Raw genomic sequence first — 24,291 nt, 5'->3', positions numbered from 1 at the left:
GCCCACCCATCCAGCGTAGTGGCCGGGGGGCAAAATGGCCACGCCCATGGGTCGCACGCGGCCTGAGGATAGGGGGGTGGAGCTGCAGCTTGTCAGCTTCTCCAGTGCCATTCCCGACTCCAGCGAATCACAGCCAGCGTGTGTTGGAATTGCACTCGTCCACGTGGCATGAATGCTGGCCAATAGTATGTCCTGAATGGCTCCGGCAGCTGCACCCCCATCAGGACAGTGGAACAACCCCTATTCAGTCGGCATCTGCACTTAGTCTCTCAAATGGAGCATCCCGCCCCTAGTCTCTGCACATAACTGATCCGCAGTATTAATTTAATACACCGACTAAATAGCAGTAATAATTACAGCTTTCCTTTGGAGAAACCAACGTCTTGAACATTGTTATTTAAAATAATTTACCAATTAATGGGGTGAGAATTGGTTGGAATTAATTTTTTATATATATTACAAATGTCACTTTATTACAGAAATTCCAAGAATTTCAGTAGCTGCAGTCAGAATGATTTTGTGAGGTTGATTGAGAATGGAGGTGGACGATGTCTTCAAAATGAACCTAACCCAGAGGATCAGTATTCTCTACCATCCTGCGGCAATAATATTGTTGATGAAGGAGAGGAATGTGACTGTGGTACACAACAGGTTAAAAATATTTTTTTTAGAAATTTCGTATTTTATCAGCTTCAAACTTAATGACAAACTTTAGGTTCTTCTAATTTTGATTTTCCCAATGTTCTTCTGACCACCTCTCCTACGCTTGACCCATCATAAACTTAAACTCATCAAATCCCCTTCTCCACTCCTCACCTTCCTTCTTGATCCCAATCCCTAATGTACCAAATTGAAAATTCTTTAAAAACCTCTCCATGGCCTTGGCTCTGCACCCCCGCAGCCATACAATTTTAATAAGCCCTACAAATCCCTCCCACCCTCAAACTGTCTCTTGCTCTGACTCCAGCCTCTTGGAAATTTAGTTGGCTTTAGTTGCCAACGTCCAGGGAATTCCCTTTCGAAATTTATCTGCCTTCCTATCTGCCGTCCTCCTTTAAATCCATCTTTAAAACCCATCTTTTAAAAATTAATTTATGGAACTTTAATTTATTGCCCGTCCCTAGTTGCCCTTCAGAAGGTGGTGGTGAGTTGTCTTCTTGAACCGGTGTAGTTCCTGAGGTGTAGGCACACCCGCAGTGCTGTTAGTGTGGGAGTTCCAGGATTTTGACCCAGTGACAGTGAATGAACAGCTATATATTTCCAAGTCTAGGAGGTGAGTGACTTGGAGGGGAACCTCCAGGTTATGAGGTTCCCAGGTATCTGCTGCTCTTGTCCTTCTAAATAGTAGTGGTCGTTGGTTTGGAGGGTGCTACCTAAGGAACCTTGGCGAGTTCCTGCAGTGCATCTTGTAGATGGTACACACGGCCGCCACTGTTCGCCGGTAGTGGAGGGATTGAATGTTTGTAGAAGGCGTAGCAATCAAGCGGGCTGCTTTGTCCTGGATGTTGTCGAGCTTCTTGAATGTTTTTGGAGCTGCATTCATGCAGGAAAGTGGAGAGTATTCCATTACACCCTGACTTGTACCTTGTAAATGGTGGATTGGTTAACTTTTTGACCATCCCACTTGAGATTCTAATCTCTTTTCCTTGTTCCTCGCTGAAATATCATGAGACATTTTTCCATGTCAATGGCACTATCTAAATACGGGTTGTAGTTGCCAATGTCAGAATGAACAGAACCTAATAATGAATGACAGCTGGATTGGCCAATCATCATAAAATAGCACTGAGAAATAATACCTTGCTAAATGATCCAAGAGAGATTAAACTGATAACTCAACCAATTATCAAACAGATCATGCAATTAAATATATAACTGTATGTCTTTGCACCTTGACTGATGACATTTTTAAGAGGTGAAATTGTCTAATCTGATTTGTGGTGTTTCTCCTCTGAGTCATATGGTATGTTCAGTGATTCCACTGTAGAGTTAATTAAAACATGGTTAAGTTCAAACACACAAATGGAATTTACAACTAGTTCATACTTTAGAAAATCTATAAATCAATCTGTTCATTTCAAATGTTATTATCTTTCATTCTCTAGAAATGCACTAATCCTTGTTGTAATGCAGCCACATGTACTCTAACGTCAGGGTCGCAATGTGCAGATGGGAAGTGCTGTGAGAACTGCAGAGTAAGTAAAGTAGATCTGCTGTACAGGTAACAGTCTCAGATTTATAAAGTTACTCTAGATAAATGTTTATTATATTTTAATGGACGGACACTCAGAATAAGGCACTCACCAGATCCACCTCATGGACGTAACTAACTTTTATCACAAAGCATTTATCTACAACCTCACAGAAAACTTACAACAGTGCAATACATTCACACTTTCTGTAATAAAATATATTTCCCATTCTAAGAGATCCATGAATGCATGTAAAGGGGGAAGGACGTTTTCAATTTAATCTTTCCTAAGCATTTTCTCTTTTTGTTCCAGATTTCCAGCATTGGCATTTTTCTTCTCTATACCTCTCATGATCTAATAACCAGGTTTTGAATTATTTCCCTTGTCACATCGTTACTCTGCTGCTCAGCATAAGCTTTCAAAGTTGTACAGTCAAAGGTTGTATTTCCAGTAACCAGGTTCAGAATTTCTGTACCCAATTTCTTTTTTTCCAATTAAGGGGCAATTCAGCATGGCAAATGCACCTACGTTGCCCAGTTTTGGGTTGTGGGGGTGAGACCCACACAGAAATGGGGAGAATGAGCAAACTCTACATGGACAGTGACCCGGGGCCAGGATCCAACCCAGGTCCTCGGCTCCATGAGGCAGCAGTGCTAACCACTGCACCATCGTGCCTCCCTCCGAAACTTGGGAAATTCAAAGAAACATGTAACTTGGCCTCCTGTATTTCCCAAGTTGGATGCTGGGTTGCTTTTCATGGCTTTCCCTTTCATTGGGCTTTGTATCACTTCTCATTATCAGAGAAAAATCATACAGTAACTTTAGAGACTGATCTTTCTTCCAGAAATGGGCATTGGTGGCTCATGGCAGTGATTTGCCAACCAAGTTAAGCTCACCATGTCTTCATGCCATCTTTCTGGTGCAGGATTTTGCCTCTTCCAAGCAGGAAATTCCTGTGAAGATGCACAGAGGGCTCACTACAGCACTGGAAACATATACTTGGTCATCTATACCCCATGAGCAAAGTAAATAAAAATATAATTTGGGTACCAAAAGCTCCTTACCGCCTTTCAAATGTATAGATTTTTATTGCTCTGAATTAGCTCTGTTGAAGCCTGCCAGAGATTAGCAGGCACATAAGAGGAAGAGGTCACCACAAACAAGGTGCAATCCAAAATTTCTCATTCAACCAACCATTAAGGTCTCCGTTGTACATTCCTCATTGTCTTGCTTTGTGTCAGCGGTACTCAGGGGATGGTTAGGGGGTGAACTATGAAGTAAGCTGAGTCAGGGGTCCCGTGCTCTCATGGGCAGCATACTGGCACAGTGATTGCCATTTCCTATCATTGACTGTGGGACCTTGCTCTGTTCCACTTTCATTAGGGAATTCATATATTAGCACTGCTGTCTCACAATGTCAGGGACCCGGGTTCAATTCTGACCTTGGGTCGCTGTATGGAGTTTGCATGTTCTCCCCATGTCTACGTGGGTTTCCCACTGGTGCTTCGGTTTCCTCCCACAGTCCAAAGTTGAGCAGGTTAGATGGATTGACCATGGTAAATTGCCCCTTAGTGTCCAAAGGTTTGTAAGTTAGGTGGCATTAACGGGATAGGGTGGGGGCGTGAGTCTGGGTGGGGTATTCTTTCCGAGGATTGGTGCAGATGTGATGGACTGAATGTCCTCCTTCTGCACTGTAGGGATTCTATGGATTCTATGGATTATAATTTAAATGAGACAGTGTGGTCAAAGAGCAGACCATAAAATGTAGGAGTATAAGTTGGCCATTCAGCCCATCATGTCAGCTCTGTCATTCAATGAGATCGTGACTGATCTGATGTGACAATCCTCCAATCCACTTTCCCACCTTATCCCCATAACCCTTGATTAAAATTTTAGCTATCACAGCCTTGAACATACTTAGTGGTCCAGCCTCTACAGCCCTCTGTGGTAAAGAATTCCACAGATTCACTACTCTCTGTGAGAAGAAATTCCTCCTCATCTCTGTCTTAAATGTGATAGGAAGAAGACTTTAGAGGCTAAAATCAAGGGCAGGGATTTGGTTTTAGGTATTCCTGCCTTAAGTTTCACAATAAAATAGTTCAGTACCACCTAGGACTGGTCACCCAGGCGGAGGAAAATCTAGACCCAAAGATTTCCGCAGCAAAAAGTAATTAAATAATGTTCGCCAAGTACATCAAATAGTAAGTGTAACAAACTGACAACTTTCCAGAAAGTATGCATTTATTTTGAGGGGAATCAATGTAGTGTTGCTCGTTTTAGCCTTAGTTTACTTTATTCTTATTCTGTCACCTTTGCTCATGAGTCGCCAGGTATCTTTCTGATACTGCCACGTGGTTCAAGTCCAAGTAATGATTAATAATGCAACACACCGCTTAGTAAGAGTTAAATCAACGCTCATTTATTATATACAGCAATTAATACTTAGACAATAATCCTACTTCTAGACTACTACCTACCACTAAAGGCCAATACTTAACTTTGGAAATGGCCCACCAGGTCAGGGAAACGAATGGTCTTTCGAATTGGGTCTGAGCCTGCGGGATTCAAAGCTGGTGCAAGTCGATAGTCAGGAGCACCTATCTGGTAGCGATCGCTGGAGTAAGACTTACTGTTTTCTTTGTCGAAGGGTCTCGAAGGTTGCGAGCAGGAAGAGAAGGGTCGATCTGAACTTGGCCCCTATTCTTATAGTTCCCAGGGACTTCCCGCCTCTCGGGGCAGACCTCGTACCTGGTTCCAAGTGATTGGACTTGGTCCCAATCACTTGATTCGATATGCTCCAATAATGGGGCGATTCCTTGATCGGGGTGTGGTCGTTTACCTTCCTTTGTGTCAGCCCCTGCTGGCGCCGAAAGGTCTGGATCGGCTTTATGTTGCTAATGTGTTGCAATTGTTCCCGGGGATGGCTGCTTAATATGCAGATGGCTGGGTTGTTGTGATGTTAATGGCTGCAGGTATCGGTCTGGGCCGACTTCCCCAGAGGCGAAGACACTGTTTTACCTGCAGCTGTCCGTTTGAGTCCTGTTGGCTGATTTTCCCATCAGCCTCTTTCGTTCGCCATTTTAGATCGGGGTTTGACCATTCTAATCAGGAATCAGCCATTTTAGGTTAAGGGATATAGGGGTAGGAATTGGTAGGAATGTTGACTCCCTTCTCTTTGACCACCCCGTCATATTTAAATGATAATGAGAGGGTGGACATCAGACATTTTACTTCACAGTATTCCCCCCTCACTATCACTGATACACATCAAGATTGGAATTAGGAATTTAGTACAGAGACTTTAACATTTAGGTGAATGAGAAATCTTTAAAAGGATGGGACCTTGTTTGGCTACTTCTCCCTCTCATGTGCCCTCCAACTCCTGGCAGACTCCAACAGAGTTCACTCAGAGCCATGAAAATGTATACACTTGGCAGGGGTAGGGTGGAAATATAGTGTTGAGGTCAGGAGTCAGTACAACCTTTTTGAATGGCGGTGAAGATTCTAAGGGACATGTGGTCTATTCCTGCTTCTGTTTGTTATGTCCTTGTGTTAGATATTTGTATTGCTTTTCCAGCTTTCTCCCGTCCTTACCTGATTGTGGTGACTCTTGCTGGTTTTAGTTTCACAGCTTGAACCAATCCTTCTAATAAGGCCTCACAGAGAAAGCTAGTGGAGGCCTCCATCTGGGTTATCGCTTCCAGAACATCTTGGCACAGTCCCCAGAAATTGCACGAGGCTCAGAGATGATCCATTTTTTGAAAGTAGTCCTGTGAGGTCCAAATGTGCAGGCTCCTTAGCCCGGAGAGACTTGGGCTGCTCCCCTTGGACAGTCCCAGTTGCTTCTGCTTATTTGTGTTCTGCGCCCTCACCACTACACTCCTCCACATCTCACTGTCTCAATCTCCAAGGTGGTGATATCTGGTGCATGTGAGAGATAGTGATATATTCTCTGTGGAGCTCAATTCAGCTTCCTCTGACACACCAAGCTAATAGGGAGGGGAAGGGAAATTATCAAGGACTCCTTATAAGAAGCCTTCATGTTTAACCTCTAATAAAAGGAGTGGCAAGTGCTTCAGTAAATGGTTTGTGGCAGCATGAATAAAAGAATAAAACTAAGAAAAAAGAACAGGAGAAAGTAATAACCACAAACTATGAACTGGTCTCTTTCCTCTGAAATCTACTCCTTCTCCAGCCCCATCAAAATCTGCAGGGGTTTCTCCTCATATAGAGTTAGTGTACAAATCTTAGGGAGTCCTGTACATGTTCTCTGTCTTTCTTCTGTAGCCAGGGTAGAAAAATGCGAGATTGCATATTGCGACACCTAAGTGGCAGAATGCAGCTCACAATGGGTGTCATAACTTGTACGTGCATTATATTATGCATTATATACAATCATTACTTTACCTGGAAAGTGAGTGAGGGAACACCTTCAGGAAAAGGCTGGTGATGCGAGGTGTACAAGATACCTAATTGGTATTCAAGGTGAACATTGAAAATAATTTGACTATGTGAAGGGTGGGTGATTTTAAATCTTACTGGGGGGTAATACTGTGAAATAATGGAAGAACGGATTTGTTTACCTCAGCAGGTCTGGTAAATCTACCTACACTGCCTCCTCATGCAGTTCTTCCTGATATTTATACTGATTGCCATTTCCTACCATTCTTGCTGGGCAGCTTGACTGTGGGACCTTACTTTGTTCCAACTTCATTGGGGAATTCAGATATTGTGTGACCTGCTGAGCTCCTTGCAGTCATGCTTGCAAATAGAAGGTGCCTACCTGCTTAAGCTGCAGCAGGCTTTTAAGTTATGTAGCAGCAGTTTATGCAAACAAAACTGAGCCTGGGTCTGTCTATGCATGAGGTTGATGAAGTATAGGTTGAATATGTGTTCTGCTCATACCACTCTACTAATCTACATTTCACCCTAACTGGGTGGGATTTTCCAATCCTACCAGCAGTGAGCATTGTCACAAGCGGGACTGGAAAATCCCAGCTATAAGTCTAATTTATTTCTCCAGTTATTCAACACGATTAATTTTCTGAAAATATGCATTTTGTAAAACACTGAAAAACATCAGCATTAATAAACAATGACTCATTCTCAGACTTAGCATATTCTGTGTAGTTTCGTCCTGCAGGAACGTTATGCAGGGGGGTAGTGAATGGCTGTGACCTCCCAGAGTACTGCAATGGCACCTCACACTTATGCCAGCCTGATGTCTTTATCCAAAATGGTTATCCATGTGCAAATGATACAACATACTGCTATGAAGGTTTATGTCAGACCTACGAGGCACAATGTCAGGCACTCTTTGGCTCTAGTAAGTATAAAAGTTTTCATTTTTAAAGATCACAGAAAATACAATTCTTTGAAAAGGTCCTTATTTGAGAAATATTTACACTTTGTATCAGAATAAAAATGTAATTATAATCCTGAGATTGAAATTCCCCCATGATAAAGCCCCAATACTAACCTTCTCAGGCCAATCAATATACCCTTGCCAGCACTGCTCAAATCTCAAGGGCAAAGAAAGAAAATCCCACAGACCTATTGGAGGAAGCATGTGCAGCACGGGTTGGAGTTTCACCTGCTGCTTCCTCCACCACTGTTAATACAAAGAACAAAGAACAAAGAAAAGTACAGCACAGGAACAGGCCCTTCGGTCTGATATGTTGGGTGCTCTGCTACACAGACGAACCAACACGGTTGCGAATGGTACAACTCAGTTTTATTACTAACTTTTATTTACAGTGGTAAACTGGTTACTGAGGTTCGATCATAACCCTAGAATCTGTGGACCTATTCCTAATACTATCTTGTAGTGGCACTTAGCACATGGTGGATGTCTGAGTGGCTTGCTATGAGCTCTGTGCCCTGAGCTGTCTCCTGCTGGAATGCTCAGGAAGTGTTATGTTCCCTGTTTTGTACTGTGTATGCTCTTGTGTGTGTGTTGATTGGTCCGTTGATCTGTCCATCAGTATGTATGTATGTTTGTGCTATGATGTTTACCTGAATATCATGGCACGGCCCTCCAAGCCCGCGCCGACCATGCTGCCCGACTAAACTACAATCTTCTACACTTCCTGGGTCCGTATCCCTCTATTCCCATCCTATTCATGTATTTGTCAAGGTGCCCCTTAAATGTCACTATCGTCCCTGCTTCCACCACCTCCTCTGGTAGCGAGTTCCAGGCACCCACTACCCTCTGTGTAAAAAACTTGCCTCGTACATCTACTCTAAACCTTGCCCCTCGCACCTTAAACCTATGCCCCCTAGTGGAACGTCTAACCATTGTATGACATCTTCAATGTCTGCATCCTTTTGACAACAAAATATTAAAAGTTGAATTTTGTACCCATTTATTAGATCGCAGATAGCATTATTCCAAAGACTAATAAAAGTGTCCCTTTGAAATATTAACAGCTTCACAGCGTGCACCAACTACATGTTTCCAACATGCAAACAGACAAGGGGATAGGTTTGGGAACTGTGGATTCCAAAATGACGGATTCAAGAAATGCAGCCTGAGGTATATTATTGTATATGAAACGATTATCACTCTCCGTCAATTTATTTTTAAATCTGAGAAGTTGCCTTGTTATCTTTTCTTTTTCAGTGATGCTAAATGTGGTAAAATTCAATGTGTAAAAGTGACAGAGAAACCTTTTGGTGTTGATACAAGCACTTCAATGATTGATGGTATTGAATGTGTGAACGCTGACTTCCATGTGGGCACAGATATCACCGATCCTTCTTATGTGAACACAGGCACTGGCTGTGGCAAGGGCAAGGTAACAATGAACTGATATATTGCAATAGAATGAAGAGGGAATGACTAAACATCGAATGAGATTTGAAGGCTCAGTTATGAGCTGAATGTTTTTACATTCAATAAGCTACTGATGGAACTGCTGTCTGTCATGAATTACGCAACGTTCCATTATTACATTTTCCTGTTATTACTCACTTCTTGGAGGTTGCATAGCTGCCAGAGATTTTGATAAGTTTTGAGGTCAGGAGTAGGCCTGGTCATTTCCAGCCATAAATCTCCAAGACTAGGGAACTGTTACGTATAATTTATTTGTGTACTTAAGAACTTTCAACAGTAGCAATGAAAATGAGATCCATGGCTCTCAATTCCCATTTTTCCTGATGACGTGTATAGTTTTTCTAGTGCTCTGTGTTGGTCTCTCCATCTTTGATCTCATGCTGCCTCTTTGTCCTTTGCCTTCCTCCAGCAGCACTGTTCAGTTAGTTTGCATCTGTCTAGCTCTTCATCACCTTCCTGAATCTAACTTTCTAACCCTATCACCATACCAATCCTGAAAGCCACTCCCTACACTTGTTCACGGAAACATACTGGGACCGATTTTTCTCCTGTCAGCCTACCATTTCCCACTTCAACAATGGACAGTATGCAGTTGAAGATCATGTTCAACCATGCTATGCTGTTCAAGGCTTAACTGCTGCAATTGATGGGTGGCCTGTAAATATGAGGGTGACCTGTCCATCAGTTTCCAGCAGGATTCTGCTTTAGTATGCAAATTGGGGTTCGAGATAGGTTGTGGGGCTCTGAATTAAATTTTCAGCTGCCAAAGATTAGAACATGCATGTTCCATTTCTTTGAACCTGATGAAGCCTAACCCTCAGTTCTTAAAGAAACTACCAGAGGTCACATAATAATGACTCACAAGAAAGTTCAACCCACTGCCACCTCATGTGAGGCCCTACCCACCCAGCCACTGCAGGATTACATCCTCCCCCCACAATGTAGATCCAATCTGCTGGCAAGCATAACATGACAGCCAGCCAATATTCTCTCTCTCACAAACAGTGAGCTGCAGCAAGGCACCCATTTGGGACCTAAGGTTCGCCAGCAACATTGACATTTAATTGAGGCTTGGATTCAAAACAGGCCTTTCAACACTAGCTCTGGATAGGTGATTTGGCACCAATTTTGGGAAGACATTTCTATTAATTGCAAGAAAGAATTAGATATAGCTCTGGGGGCTAAAGGGATATGGGGGAAGGTGGGATCAGGGTATTGAACTTGATGATCAGCCATGATTTAATGAATCTGGGAGTGCCGAATGGTCTCCTCCTGCTTCTATTTTCTAAGTTTCTATGTTGAACATTGCCCTTCATTACCCAACTCTAATCGTACTGTTCTCATTCCTATCACTATTCAGTATTTAAATATTTTACATTTCTATTGCCATTAAAAAATTACTTTCTTACACTCAAGCCTCCCAGTTTCAACTCTTCAGCCTTTTATTTCTTTTGAAATTGTAGTTTTGAATTCTGATCATTTGTAGTTTACCAATTGCCCCCAGAGTTATATTGCCACTGGTAAAATGTTCTGGTGTATCCATTATAAGGTTAGTGAGAACAAGAATCTTAACACCTCGAAGCGAGGTCAGGATTGGATAACCAAGTTCCGACAAAGCACAAAGGTTTGCAGAGGCTCCATAAGCCCAAGGCATTTAGACAGGCAAGGGCGAATTAGGGAAAGTCAGCAGGGCTTTGTAAGGGGAAAGTCACGTCTCACCAATTTGATTGAGTTTTTTGAAGGGGTAACCAAAAGGTACAAAGAGCAGTGCAGTCGACGTTGTCTACATGGACTTTAGCAAGGCAAGGTACCGCATGGTAGGTTGTTGCAAAAGGTTAAATCCCACGGAATCCAGGCTGAGGTAGCCAATTGGATACAAAATTGGCTTGTCGGCAGAAGACAAACGGTGGCTGTGGAGGGTTGTTTTTCAAACTGGAGGCCTGTGATCAGTGGTGTGTCTCAGGGATTAGTGCCGGGCCCACTGTTATTTGTTACAAATATTAATGATTTCGATGAGAATGTAGGAGGCATGGTTAGTAAGTTTGCAGATGAAACCAAGATTGGTGGCATAGTGGATATTGAAGAAGGTTATATAAGATTGCAACAGGATCTTGACCAATTGAGTTTAATTTGGATAAATGTGAGGTAATGCATTTTGGTAGATCAAATCAGGGAAGGACCTACTCAGTTAATGGTAGGGAGTTGGGGAGAGTTACAGAACAAATAGATCTAGGGGTACAGGTTCATAGCTCCTTGAAGGTGGAGTCACAGGTGGACAGGGCGGTGAAGAAGGCATTCAGCATGCTCGGTTTTATTGGTCAGAATGTAGAATACAGGAGTTGGTGCGTCTTGTTGAAGTTGTACAAGGCATTAGTAAGACCACACTTGGAATACTGTGTTCAGCTCTGGTCACCATATTATAGGAAGGATATTGTTAAACTAGAAAGAGTGCAAAAGAGATTTACGAGGATGCTACTTGGACTTGATGGTCAGAGCTATAAGGATAGGCTGGATATGCTGGGACTTTTTTCCCTGGAACGTAGAAGGCTTAAGGGTGATTTTATGGAGGTCTATAAAATAATGAGGGGCATAGATAAGGTAGATAGTCAACATATTTTCCCAAAGGTAGAGGAGTCTAGAACTAGAGGGCATAGGTTTAAGGTGAGAGGGGAAAGATACAAAAGAGACCAGAGGGGAAATTTCTTCACACAGAGGGTGTTGAACATCTGGAATGAGCTGCCAGAAGCAGTGGTAGAAGTGGGTACAATTTATTCCTTTAAAAAACAGTTAGACAGCAACATGGGCAGGGTGGGTATAGAGGGATATGGGCAAAATGCGGGCAAGTGGGACTAGCTTAGTGATAGAAACTGGGCTGCATGGACAAGCTGGGACAAAGGGCCTGTTTCCATGTTGTAAACATCTATGACTCTATGACTCTATGTGTGGGAACTCCAAATTAAAAATTCCTTTGCTCTTGGTTGTCTCTGTGGAAGCTAGCATATCATTGAGGCAGGCATAATGACCAAACCAATGGTATACATGGGGACCAGCGAATGCTCCAAATTAGGATTGTGACAAGACCCCCCAAAGCCTTTTCATGATATTTATTTTTGACATAAGACCATAGGACATAGAGCAGAATTAGGCTTCTCGGCCCATTGAGTCTGCTCCGTCATTCAATCAAGGCTGATATTTTTCTCATCCCTATTCTCCCGTCTTCTCCCCACAAGCCCTGATCCCCTTATTAATCAAGAACTTATCTATCTCTGTCTTAAAGATGCTCAGTGATTTGGCCTCCACAGCCTTTTGCACCAAAGAGTTCCACAGATTCATCACCCTCTGGCTAAAGAAATTCCAACTGATCTCTGTATTGAAGGATTTTTCTAGTTTTTCCTACAAGTGGAAACATCCTCTCCACTTCCACTCTATCCAGGCCTCACAGTATCCTATAAGACAGGCATTGTCAAACTCGGGGGCGCGACCTGCGGGTGGGTCACGAGTAATTTTGGGCCCCACACCTCAGGAAGGACATACTGGCACTGGAGCGGGTCCAGCGGAGATTCACACGGATGATCCCAGGAATGGTAGGCCTAACACACGATGAACGTCTGAGGATCCTGGGATTATATTCATTGGAGTTTAGGAGGTTGAGGGGAGATCTAATAGAAACATACAAGATAATGAATGGCTTAGATAGGGTGGATGTAGGGAAGTTGTTTCCATTAGCAGGGGAGACTAGGACCCGGGGGCACAGCCTTAGAATAAAAGGGAGTCACTTTAGAACAGAGATGAGGAAAAATTTCTTCAGCCAGAGAGTGGTGGGTCTGTGGAATTCATTGCCACAGAGGGCGGTGGAGGCCGGGACGTTGAGTGTCTATAAGACAGAAGTTGATAAATTCTTGATTCTCGAGGAATTAAGGGCTATGGAGAGAGCGGGTAAATGGAGTTGAAATCAGCCATGATTGAATGGTGGAGTGGACTCGATGGGCCGAATGACCTTACTTCCGCTCCTATGTCTTATGGTCTTATGGTCTTAGGGTGTCGGGAGGGTCGCGGAGCCGTCCGTCACGGGGCTCCCGATCGCGCAAATCCACGCACAACAGCCGCAGCAGCCGGCTTTTAATAATGCCGGCTGCAAGCGGTCTTCAAAATGGCCAGGAATAGATTTTTAAAATCTAGCCGCACTGTACATGCAGAGATTTGAGGGGATCTTGTCACAATCCTAATTTGCAGCATTCGCTGGTCCCCATGTACACCATTGGTTTGGTCATTATGCCCGCCTCAAGAATATGCTAGCTTCCACAGAGATGATCGGGCACGCATGCACAGTGCAGCCGCATGTTTTTTCATACGGTTGCGGCTTTTTTATTTTCCAAGTCGGGGGGCCAAAATGACCAAAGGGACCATTGGGGCCAAAGGGACCCAAAACCATTTCCACCATTTTTGTCAACAACAAACAAGGTAAGAGTAAATGGTGGGTCGCGCAGTTCGGCCAGCATGGGTCGCGAAGGTCGGCCGGCGTGGGTCGTGAAGGTCGGTCGGGTTGGGTCCCGAAGGTTTGCCGGTTAGTAAAAATGGATCCCCGAAAAAAAAGTTTGAAAAAACATGGCTGCCTCACTGCATTGGGGGGAGAGGGGTGGGCGGGATTTGGTGGGAATAGATGATCCCACTGGTGGGAAGGACTGTTAAATCGCACCCATATATTGCACACTGCACACACCCTATTATACCCCCCCCTCCCCCCTGCCCCAGGTATATTGTGCTAATTGATCAATTTCTACCCAAGTGATAAAAGACATTCTCAATTGTGATATAGGCAGTGTAGAAATGAAAAATTAAGTGTATATTAATTTATTATATTTTAATTGATCTAATTTATTACTTGTATTTTTTCAGGCTTGCGTTAGTTTTTCATGTGTGAATGCCAGCAACTTGGGATTTGATTGTGATATCAAAGAGAAATGCAATAACAATGGTGTAAGAATTATTCTCTTCCTATTCACAGTGCGAATATTACATATTTGTTTACTTGATGCTTTATCTTTGTTATGAGGATGTACTGAGATCTGTTTTGAAAATTAACACTAAGCAGGGACGGGATTCTCCCCCCTCCCCCCCCCCCCCCCCCCCACCCCCCCCCCCCCCACCCCCGGGTCGGAGAATCGCCGGGGGCTGGCATGAAACCCGCCCCTGCCGTGTCCCGAAGTCTCCGCCACCAGAGATTCGGCAGGGGCGGGAATTGCGGCGCACCGGTCGGCGTGCCCACCCCCGACGATTCTCCGTCCCGCGATGGGCCGAAGTCTCACTGCTGGAATGCCTGTCCCGCCAGCGTGGATTGAACCACGTTTTGAACGGCGGGACAAGGCGGCGCGGGCTGGCTCCGGGGACTTGGGGGGGGGAGGAGGCGCGGGGCGATCTGGCCTCGGGGGATACCCCCACGGTGGCCTGGCCCACGATCGGGACCCACTGATCCGCCGGTGGGCCTGTGCCGTGGGGACACTCTTTTTCTTCCGCCTTCGCCATGATCTTCACTATGGCAAAGGCGGAAGAGACCCCCTCCCCTGCGCATGCGCGGGGATGACGTCAGCAGCCGCTGACGCTCCCGCGCATGCGTCGCCTGGCGAAGACCTTTCGGCACAGGCTGGCGTGGCGCCAAAGGCCTTTCCCGCCAGCCAGCGGAGCGCAAACCACTCCGCCGCGGGCCTAGCCCCTCAAGGTGAGGACTTGACCCCTAAAGGTGCGGAGACGTCCGCACCTTTGGGGCGGCCCGACTCCGGAGTGGTTCCTGCCACTCCATTATGCCGGAAACCCCCACCCCGCCGGGTAGGGGAGAATCCCGCCCCAGAAGTTGGATTTGATTTATTTTCTCAAATCAACTGAATTATTTTATTTATTTGTTGGGCACGATCCAATGGCCACACTGCACCCAAAAAGCAGCTCGCCACAGCGCAGCGTGGCCGTTGAAAGCCAGGAGACCCTGCTCCCGGGATCGACCCGGTTTGGCACACCTCACCAGATTCAACGTGATCTCGCGAGATGTTGCAATGGGCAGGATCATTTTTTGGCAAATCTGCATATTAGAGCAAGGCAACTAGTCTCATTCTAATGTGCAGATTCCTGAGGTACCTGAGACTTTAGGATTCAACCCCTTCACCTCAGAGACCTCAGGCAAGTGCCGTTCAGCACTAGTAAATGTTTCAGAAGGAATTGTAACGTAAAGAGCGATATGTGTGTAATGTTATCAAAATTGAATGGAAAAAAGTCAAGGGAATGTGTAACTCTGATGGAAATGTACAGTCAAGACAATTCGAAATGTTCGTAATGTTTAGTATAGATTTTATGAATAAAGTATATTTTTTTGAAAAAAGAAAACAAAGGTAAAGAGCTGTCCTCGACCGAGTGTTGCAGACTGGCACATTCCAAGGTCCAGGACTACGTACTGAGGGACGCACTCAAGCTTGGGGCAGCTGCCGCCAAGGCGCAATGGGGAAAGACCACTGTGTAAGGTCTTACCAGCAAATGTACACCGAGGGGCGGGTAACAGTGTAAACCCCCCTCGGTCTGGGTCATTAACACTCCAATGTATAAAAGAAACATGACAATGTAAATGTTTAAGAAGGAATTGTAACGTAAAGAGCGAAATGTGTGTAATGTTATCAAAATTGAATGGAAGAAAGTCAAGGGAATGTGTAACTCTGATGGAAATGTACAGTCAAGACAATTCAAAATGTTCTGTAATGTTTATGATAGATTTTATGAATAAAGTATATTTTTTGAAAAAAAAAACTAGTCTCCACAAATAGGGACCAGATGGAATGGCACTTGTGGCAGTCTCCCAGGGGATTAGAGGCCTCCAGCTGCATGCCCTTTGAGCAGGGTGGTGCCCAGGAACTGCTGATGCCACTTGGGTATCCTGGTAGTGCCAACTCAGCACCCTGGCATTGACAAGGTACCCAGGCAGCACTTCCAGCTGACATACGCACTGCCAGGTTGGTGGTGCCCATAGTGTGTTTGGCCTGTGGGGGGGAAAGAGGGAATTGTCTCGGGGGGCCTTGCTACAATGGGGAGTTCTGGTGAGCAGAGCTCCCCTCTGAATGAAACAGGGTATTAGCTATCTTCATTAAACTAGTAATGTGTCTGCCATCATACTGTATGGTATGTTTTATTGTGATAGTACCCATAATAGTACCACTGTTTGACAGAGAATTGATGGAGCTTATTCATAAATAAAGCCAGTGGTCCTGAATATTGCTTAGTAGGTGACAGCGTTCTGAATGGTAACACCATCTTAGAACGGATGGTGAAAAGTCAATTCAGCAGATGCGTGTGTAGACTATAATTAGTATTAGTATAACTACAGGCTGCCATGATCAAAATATTAGATTGATGGCCATAGTAGTGACGGGTAAATTACCTTAATCGTTCTTTTGCTGTAACCTTTTATCAAAAAGCTTTTTTATATTTTATTAGATTTGCAACAGCAACAAGAATTGCCACTGTGATGATGGATGGGCACCACCTAATTGTGACACCCGCGGTTTTGGAGGAAGCATAGATAGTGGGCCCACTCGCATAGGTATTTAAAAAATAAAGATGCATTGTTGGAAACCACGTGTATTTCTCATGGAATGTATATTAACTGCATTGAGATGCACCTATTCTGATAGCTGATGAAATATACAAATAGAGTTTGCAAGAAGTTTAGAGAATTGCATATCAGCCCTTTGGCACTTAACAGGTGAGTGGTAACTAATTTCTAGGCCCAAGAGCTATACACTAGATTGGATGTTGGGTGTATTTAGTTATGATTGTCAAGGTAATCTAATCATTCATAGACGGTGTGATAACCCCATTATTTCCACCTGCATTCTTGTGAGATTTGACCGGGTAACGTCCATTATGGGTTGGGCGCAAAACCATAATTTCTAAAGAATCGCCGACAATTTAGGTTGTAGTTGAATCAAATCCCTGCAGAGAAGGGCAGCAAACCAACCAACCAACCAACTACCCAAAATGATCTAAAGGGCCATTTATTTATCCAATCTAATTAGTCCATTTTCAGTAATAAGAGTGAAAAGATGGGCAGCACAGTGGCGCAGTGGGTTAGCCCTGCTGCCTCATGGTGCCGAGGTCCCAGGTTCGATCCCGGCTCTGGGTCACTGTCTATTTGGACTTTGCACATTCTCCCCGTGTTTGTGTGGTTTCATCCCCAGAACCCAAAGGTGTGCAGGCTAGGTGGACTATCAACGCTAAATTGCCCTTTAATTGGAAGAAATGAATTGGGTACTCTAAATTTAATTTAAAAAAGAGTGAAAAGATTTTGTACAATGAACTAAAGGTTTTGACCAGGAATTTCCTTGGAACATCTCCCACTTCCTAACAGTAATTTTGACAGGGGTTCGCTGGAAATCCCTTTGATCTGTTGAAACAGAATTTCTGCTGAATTCAGGGTAAAGAAATAGGAGACGCCGTGAGTGAATTCGCAATGCAGATATAGTGAAGCAAACATCTGGCAGTTCTTCTGATCACAAATACGGAACTCAAGCTACACTCTTAAATTATTAGAAATGCCGCCGTGCCATTCTTTTATATTAATATAAAGCCTTTCTACAACATGGAAAGTTTTGAAATAGCTTTGTGTGGATTTTTCTATATTTCCAACAACATAAATCTTATTCATCTAGCCATTATATTTAATAATAATAATAATAATCTTTATTGTCACAAGTAGGCATATATTAACACTGCAATGAAGGTACTGTGAAAAGCCGTTAGTTGCCACATTCCGGCACCTGTTCAGGTGCAGAGAGAGAGAATTCAGAATGTCAAAATTACATAACAGCACGTCTTTTGAGACTTGTGGGAAGAAACCTGAGCACCCGGAGGAAACCCATGCAGGCACAGAGAGAACGTGCAGACTCCACACAGACAGTGACCCAAGCCAACAATCGAACCTGGGACTCTGGAACTGTGAAGCAACTGTGCTAACCACTGTGCTACCGTTCCGCCCATTTATCATTAATAACATGCAATGTGATTTATTATAGGAAAACTAGTTAAGAAGTATTTTTGTTTCCTTTAGACACTTCAGTTCGCGATGGCTTGCTGATATTTTTCCTTTTGGTGGTCCCTGTGATTGTTTTGATTGGTTTAATGATTTTCTTCAAACGCAACGCAATAAAGCAACTCTGGAGAAAGAGGACATCTCTGCACACGACGTATGTGAGATTTGAGTTCACCTCCAACTTTTCACTGAATTTTTGGCAGAAAGACAGTTACTTCCTTACTGACTTTGTTTCTTGTTTAGTTCACTTTATTTTCATCTATTGATATTTTACTTTGATTTCATTCTACTGTCCAGTTTCTCCCAACCTCCTGATGGAGGTGGCGCTTGATGGGTTATGGTTCCATGGGTACTGACTTCCTGCAAGTACCCCGCCTATCTCACCATTCCTCATGGGTGAACATGAACAGCAAATATTGGCATGCCATTTCTCTTTGAGGCATCAAAGCTGAACCTGATCTGTCCTCACTAGATGGCTAATTCTGCATTTGACATCAGGAGAAATCAGAATTGAGAACCAGAGCTAAAGTTTCTTCTGCCAATAATAATAATAATGTTTATTGTCACAAGTAGGCTTACATTAACACTGCAGTGAAGTTATTGTGAAAAGCCCCCAGTCACCACATTCCGGCATCTGTTCGGGTACACGGAGGGAGGATTCAGAATGTCCAAATTACCTAATGGCATGTCTTTTGGGACTTGTGGGAGGAAACTGGAGCACCCGGAGGAAACCCATGCAAACATGGGGAGAATGTGCAAACTCCGCACAGACAGTGACCCAAGCCGGTTATCGAACCTGGGACCTTGGCGCTGCGAAGGAACAGTGCTAACCACTGTGTTACTGTGCCAAATAAAGAATGCACTGATCATAACACAGTGCTGGGGAAGTGTTCACAAGATAAAACGTGTACAAAATGATTTGTTCCCTCAGATTAAAACCTAAAATTAGGAAACTGTATAACCTTGATTAACTTGCAAAATTTTCAGCTGTTCATTTCAATCCATGAAATTTCATTTATTTCACAGAGCACAGAGTAGAGGACAACCACAGAACAATTTCTCAAACCTAGGCGTTCAGAGAAATAATCCAGTAAGAATCATTATTATTTCAATAACCCTTTGTATCATGGATTGAAAGCCATAGTATTCCAGGATATTATCATGCAAGTAGGAGACTTTCATATAAACATTGCGACTACCAAATTCCTGTCCGTCAGATCAACCATGATAATGGGGCTGACATTCAGACAGTTGTGACGTTATCTTAGTTTCATATTTTCATTGTACAAGATACTATTGATGTTTATTCCAATTTGAACAGAACCACACTTTTCCAAAGTGCACTGTATAAACTTTATTGTATGTTTAGTTTGTGCCTCCTCTATGCCTCATTCCATTTCTTCATTCACCCAGTAAGATTTGGGAAGTATATTTCACCACAGACAAAAGCTGGGATTCTCCAAACTCGCTTGCGGATGGGATTTTCCGGTCCCGCTGAAAGTGAATGGAGTTTTGGCTGGAACGCCAAACTTGACTCCGTTCGCAATTGCAGTAAGGTGGCAATGGACGAGATCGGAGAATCGCGCCCAAAATTAGTAGTAATGACTGTCTCACAAGTAGCACATTTATGTGAGATGTGGGTTTTAGTGATCTGTACATCTGTACATACATCTGCACATACACCAGGGACTACAGACAGATGTAACAGCCACAGCATCACTAGAGGGCAGCAACAGAGACGGGTATAAAGGGTCCAGCCCAAAGGAGGATCCGCCCCCTTCAGAAGCACCAGGCTAGTGAGCAGCAGCAGACAGAGACAGCTCAGCATAGGCAGTTTACCTTAGCTTCACTGGTCATACCTCTTGACTGTATTGTATCTAGTTCAACTCTGGAAACAGAACGAACCCACTGAATAAAGTATTTGTGTTAACTGGAAGTCTACAATCTTTATTCAGAATTAGAGAATAACATGTGGGTGTCACAGGGAAGGCCAGCATTTGTTAGCCATCCCTAATTGCTCTTGAACTGAGTGGCTTACTGGACTGTTTCAGAGGGCAGTTAAGAGACAAGCGCATTACTGTGGACCTGCAGTCACATGTAGGTCAGACCAGGTAAGGATGGCAGATTTTCCTCCCTAATTGGCATTAATGAACCAAATGAATTTCATGACAAGTGATGATAGTTTCTTGGCCACCATTACTGTGACTCACTTTCAAATCTAGACTTTATTAATTTAACTTAAAACTCTGCAATCTACCATGATGAAATTTGAACCCATGCCCTCAGAGAATGAGCTTGGGCCTTTGGATTACTAGTCTAATAACATTATCATTATGCCACCATCCATCAGTATGGAACTGTCTATTGTCCCAGCATTCTCCATGGCCTCAGTCTTCCCCAACCAAAGAAATTGGTTAATATATCTAAAAAAGCACACAAACAAATTTAATGCAAATACATTAATATGTTAATTTCTCATTTTGTAAAGCACAATTTCAACCTAACATCATCATAAACCTCAGAGTTTTGCATATTTTAATATTACAAAGGTAAAGGGTGGAATAATAACACACTGGTTGTTTTTTTGTACTTACAGGTTATTTCTACTGTGAATACAAATAACTCTGCAAATATTACTCCACAGAGGTATGTATATTTTGTATGTGCTACTAATGCTGTCAATCTTTGCACTTTGTGCTTAGCTTTATTTAGCACAAATGGAAATAATAAATGAAATTTCCAGATGGAAACATCAAAAATAATTGTGGCCATGTAGTCTCCATGTTGGAAATAATCATTGAGTAAAATTGACAAAAAATATGTTGTTTCAATTGTTCAATCTCAAGGTGAGCAGAAGAGTAGAATTATCTTTGCTTCGTGGTTATTGTCTCAGCTGAGATTCAAAAGTGTTCAAGCCTCACTATGGGACTTGAGAACATCTGATCCTACAATACAGTACAGACAGGTAAACATGATCTTTCAGCTAAGACTTTGAAACATGCCCTTCTCAGGTTGTTCCCTTGGATCCAAAAGGCCTCATTACATTTTACAAAGTGGAGCACGGACTTTGCCAAGTGTTCTCACCCAGCAATACCAAAAAATGTAAATAAATTAACTGGTCGTTCAGACCATTCTTTACGAGACTGCGCAGTGTACAGCTACTTGCGACATTAATAAAGATTCTAGATTATTATACAAAGTTAAATTATGAGGTCAGTTGCATGAACTTGACTTGTTTTCCCTTATATAAGATTGAGGAATAAACTAATTGCAGTATTTAAAACTTTAGTCATAATCTGTCCATTGCTGTCACTTTTAAATAATCAATGGGACTTGCATGGTTTTGAAGATATCGTTACAGCACATGTATCTGATATAGGAATACTACTGTTTGTCAGCATTTGCTTTGGAACCCAGTGTATGAATAATGTCATCAAATCCAGAGAAGCAGTGCTTTGTGAAAGGATTCTTCATTGCTGACTCAGCTTACCAGGACTTCCTTGCTGGTGATTCCTCTTGTCATTTGGTACACATTATCAATCATAAACCACCCTATGGAACGTGTCGAGTTCCATGAGGCTTCTTGTATTTCTTACTGGTGTACAAAAGAGTTGGCTTCACTATTGTACGACACCGTTCAGCCTGGTCGTAAACACAACTCATGCAAGTAGATAATTGCTATACTCCCAGATTATTTATGTAATAAGAAGTGAAAATTGTACAGAGCTTCTTTAAGTTTATATTATCAGAGGCTAAAAATCTTCTTTGTTTTTAGGCAATATGCTTCAAAAGAAAATCCAGTATCATCTGCAGCCTATGCTTCTAAGCATCAAATTTCTGTTCGACCTCCTCAACCAACCGTGCCGCCTCGACCAACCGTGCCACCTCGACCTACTGTGCCCCCGACAGTATAAAGTTCAGCCTCAGCACCTAATGAACACAATCTATGCGTTGCATCTATGTTTATTTTTTTAAATTTTAGAGTACCCAATTCATTGTTTCCAATTAAAGGGCAATTTAGCGTGGCCAATCCACATACCCTGCCCATCTTTGGATTGTGGGGGCGAAATCCATGCAAGCACGGGGAGAATGTGTAAACTCCACACAGACAGTAACCCAGAGCCAGGATCGAACCTGGGACCTCGGCGCTGTGAGGCAGCAATGGTAACAACTGTGCCACCGTGCTGCCCTTGCCTTGCATCTATTAATATTAGTGATCAGATATATGCCTCAGAAAAACATTAAAAGATACCTTTTGTTCCTTATAATCATTATTTTTAATTATTCCTGTTAACAAGTAGATTCACAAGGTATTTTTTAGAAACTTTACTCAGTGTTGATGAGGTTTCAATGGTAGTTCAGCACTTTGATACCACGGCTGGTGTCACATCAGACTCAGAAGTCTCAGGATTTTTAAAAAATAGGACCAGACAGAGAAAAATTGAAACTATTGATAACAAGACGTTACGAGGATAAATTTGCCTCATGGTTGCCCGATTTTCATACATAAGATAGGCATGAGACTTCCAAATTTTGGATTGCAAACTGCTGTACTCAAAATGTGCCCGAAGTGTGCTATATGGCATGGGCAACTTTTATATACACCTGTAAACAAATTAGGCATTTTAAAATGCAACTCAGCGAGCTATGCCAGATATAAACCCCCCCCCAGCTATCTGTCCGAGGCCTCACCTGCCACAGTATAAAATTTCAGAGAGGTTGAGGTGGGCAGGAACCCAGTGAGAATCCCATCCGAGGAATTTAATACTCAGGCCCCACCTACAAACCTGCAAGCAGAGGAGCATGAAATTCTGCCCCAGGTGTTGAGTGGCCTAAGCAAGGACCCTTAAAAGGAGATCAATTGAGAGAAATCCAGGAAAACTTCCATTTCATTTTTGTGTAGCTACAAAAAAAAACATCCAAATACTCTAAACAACTGCTGACATGTTCAAAGCACTCCCAGAACATGAATTTTAAACTGAATTGGTATAAGATCCAGCTCGTTTTCTGTCCTCTCTAGTTGCACCCCAAAGCCAAATTTGAGTCAAACCTCAAGCTCATGGGAACCGATGGACAAATCAAGTGCTATGTTGACTCTGTCTACTTTGGGTACAAGCTCAATTTCTTGGAATACGTCATTAGTATTTGTCCATGTTCATGTTCATCCCAAAATAAATTGATTTGTGTTTATCTACTTACTGCACAATAGAAATTTGCATGTCTCTACTTGACGTCAATAGATCTGACTGTAATTCTAGTTATATGGACCTGCTAGGTTCTAACATTTCTTCATTTGAACTATTCACAGTGCATGTTTGGAAAATATCAATTCAGAATAATTTTACATCTAAAAGTAGAAAAATTTGCTAATATTTTAACATTGATCAACAACTGAATACTTTATTTGGAACACAGTTAGTTTAGTATTCTAGAAGAATGAGATCAAATTGGCTTTCTTCTTTGTGTTACTTTCTGACATAGTCTAGAAACAAAAAATGTTACTTTAATGTTAATTTATGATGAAATATTTTAAAGGGTTTCTGTTATAAAGTGATTTACTGTGAATGCTTCAGTAAGTTTCATTAGTCTAATAACTAAATTGTTAAGCAATTTGCATCACAATGGACCCATATTGTAAAATAATTAACAAAATTCTCGGAATTCTAGGAAATTTTAGCACTATAACATAAGAAAATATAAATAATCCTAAACTACTTAACCTTAAAATCATTGATTCTTACATTAACACTTTCCAGCTTCATTTTGATGTCTGTCATTGATATCTGTAAAACCTCAGACACTTTGACCAGTCAAATGTTTTACCCAGGTGTCTTTCTTTGCGAGATGAACAAAGGACAAATGCAAGTGTATGATTCAGCCAAATTTATTTATCAAACAGTAAAAAGTTACCCTTCTTAGACTATCCCAAAATAATACTAAACGATCCCAAAACTCTTAATATTACCTGAGCCGATGGACTCAGTCAAGCTGCAGGTCCGATTCTCTGAGTCTTGATTCCTCAGGGTCTTCATCCGCGAAGATGGGTCTCGCACACTGCTTCCTTCCAACTCTGGTCGGTCGCCCAATCTTCCCTGCTCCCTCTGTGAGTCTTCGTTGGGGAGGGTCCTGGTGGTCAATCTTTATACCCCTCTTCATACATCGCCAGAAAGTTCTCTGGCCTCCAGCCAATGAGGTCTCTG

General features: G+C 42.7%; 1 protein-coding gene across 2 annotated transcripts in view; it reads left to right on the top strand.

The window, feature by feature from the left end:
* LOC140393165 (disintegrin and metalloproteinase domain-containing protein 9-like) overlaps positions 1-23,303 on the top strand; it is a 98,495-nt gene extending 75,192 nt beyond the window's left edge. For both annotated transcript variants that reach the window (XM_072479287.1, XM_072479286.1), the window contains exons 12-22: positions 480-651; positions 2,106-2,195; positions 7,323-7,518; positions 8,622-8,727; positions 8,815-8,989; positions 13,924-14,004; positions 16,498-16,603; positions 18,110-18,245; positions 19,118-19,181; positions 20,688-20,737; positions 21,867-23,303. In XM_072479287.1, coding sequence (XP_072335388.1) covers positions 480-651; positions 2,106-2,195; positions 7,323-7,518; positions 8,622-8,727; positions 8,815-8,989; positions 13,924-14,004; positions 16,498-16,603; positions 18,110-18,245; positions 19,118-19,181; positions 20,688-20,737; positions 21,867-22,005 — 1,315 coding nt within the window. In that variant the 3' untranslated portion in view covers positions 22,006-23,303. The remainder of the gene's footprint in view (positions 1-479; positions 652-2,105; positions 2,196-7,322; positions 7,519-8,621; positions 8,728-8,814; positions 8,990-13,923; positions 14,005-16,497; positions 16,604-18,109; positions 18,246-19,117; positions 19,182-20,687; positions 20,738-21,866) is intronic.
* Positions 23,304-24,291: the final 988 nt, after the last annotated feature.

The sequence above is a fragment of the Scyliorhinus torazame genome, chromosome 16 (genome assembly GCF_047496885.1).
Source record: "Scyliorhinus torazame isolate Kashiwa2021f chromosome 16, sScyTor2.1, whole genome shotgun sequence".
Classification (NCBI taxonomy): domain Eukaryota; kingdom Metazoa; phylum Chordata; class Chondrichthyes; order Carcharhiniformes; family Scyliorhinidae; genus Scyliorhinus; species Scyliorhinus torazame.
Note: the sequence above shows the minus strand (reverse complement) of the source record. Positions and strands in the feature narration are given on the sequence as shown.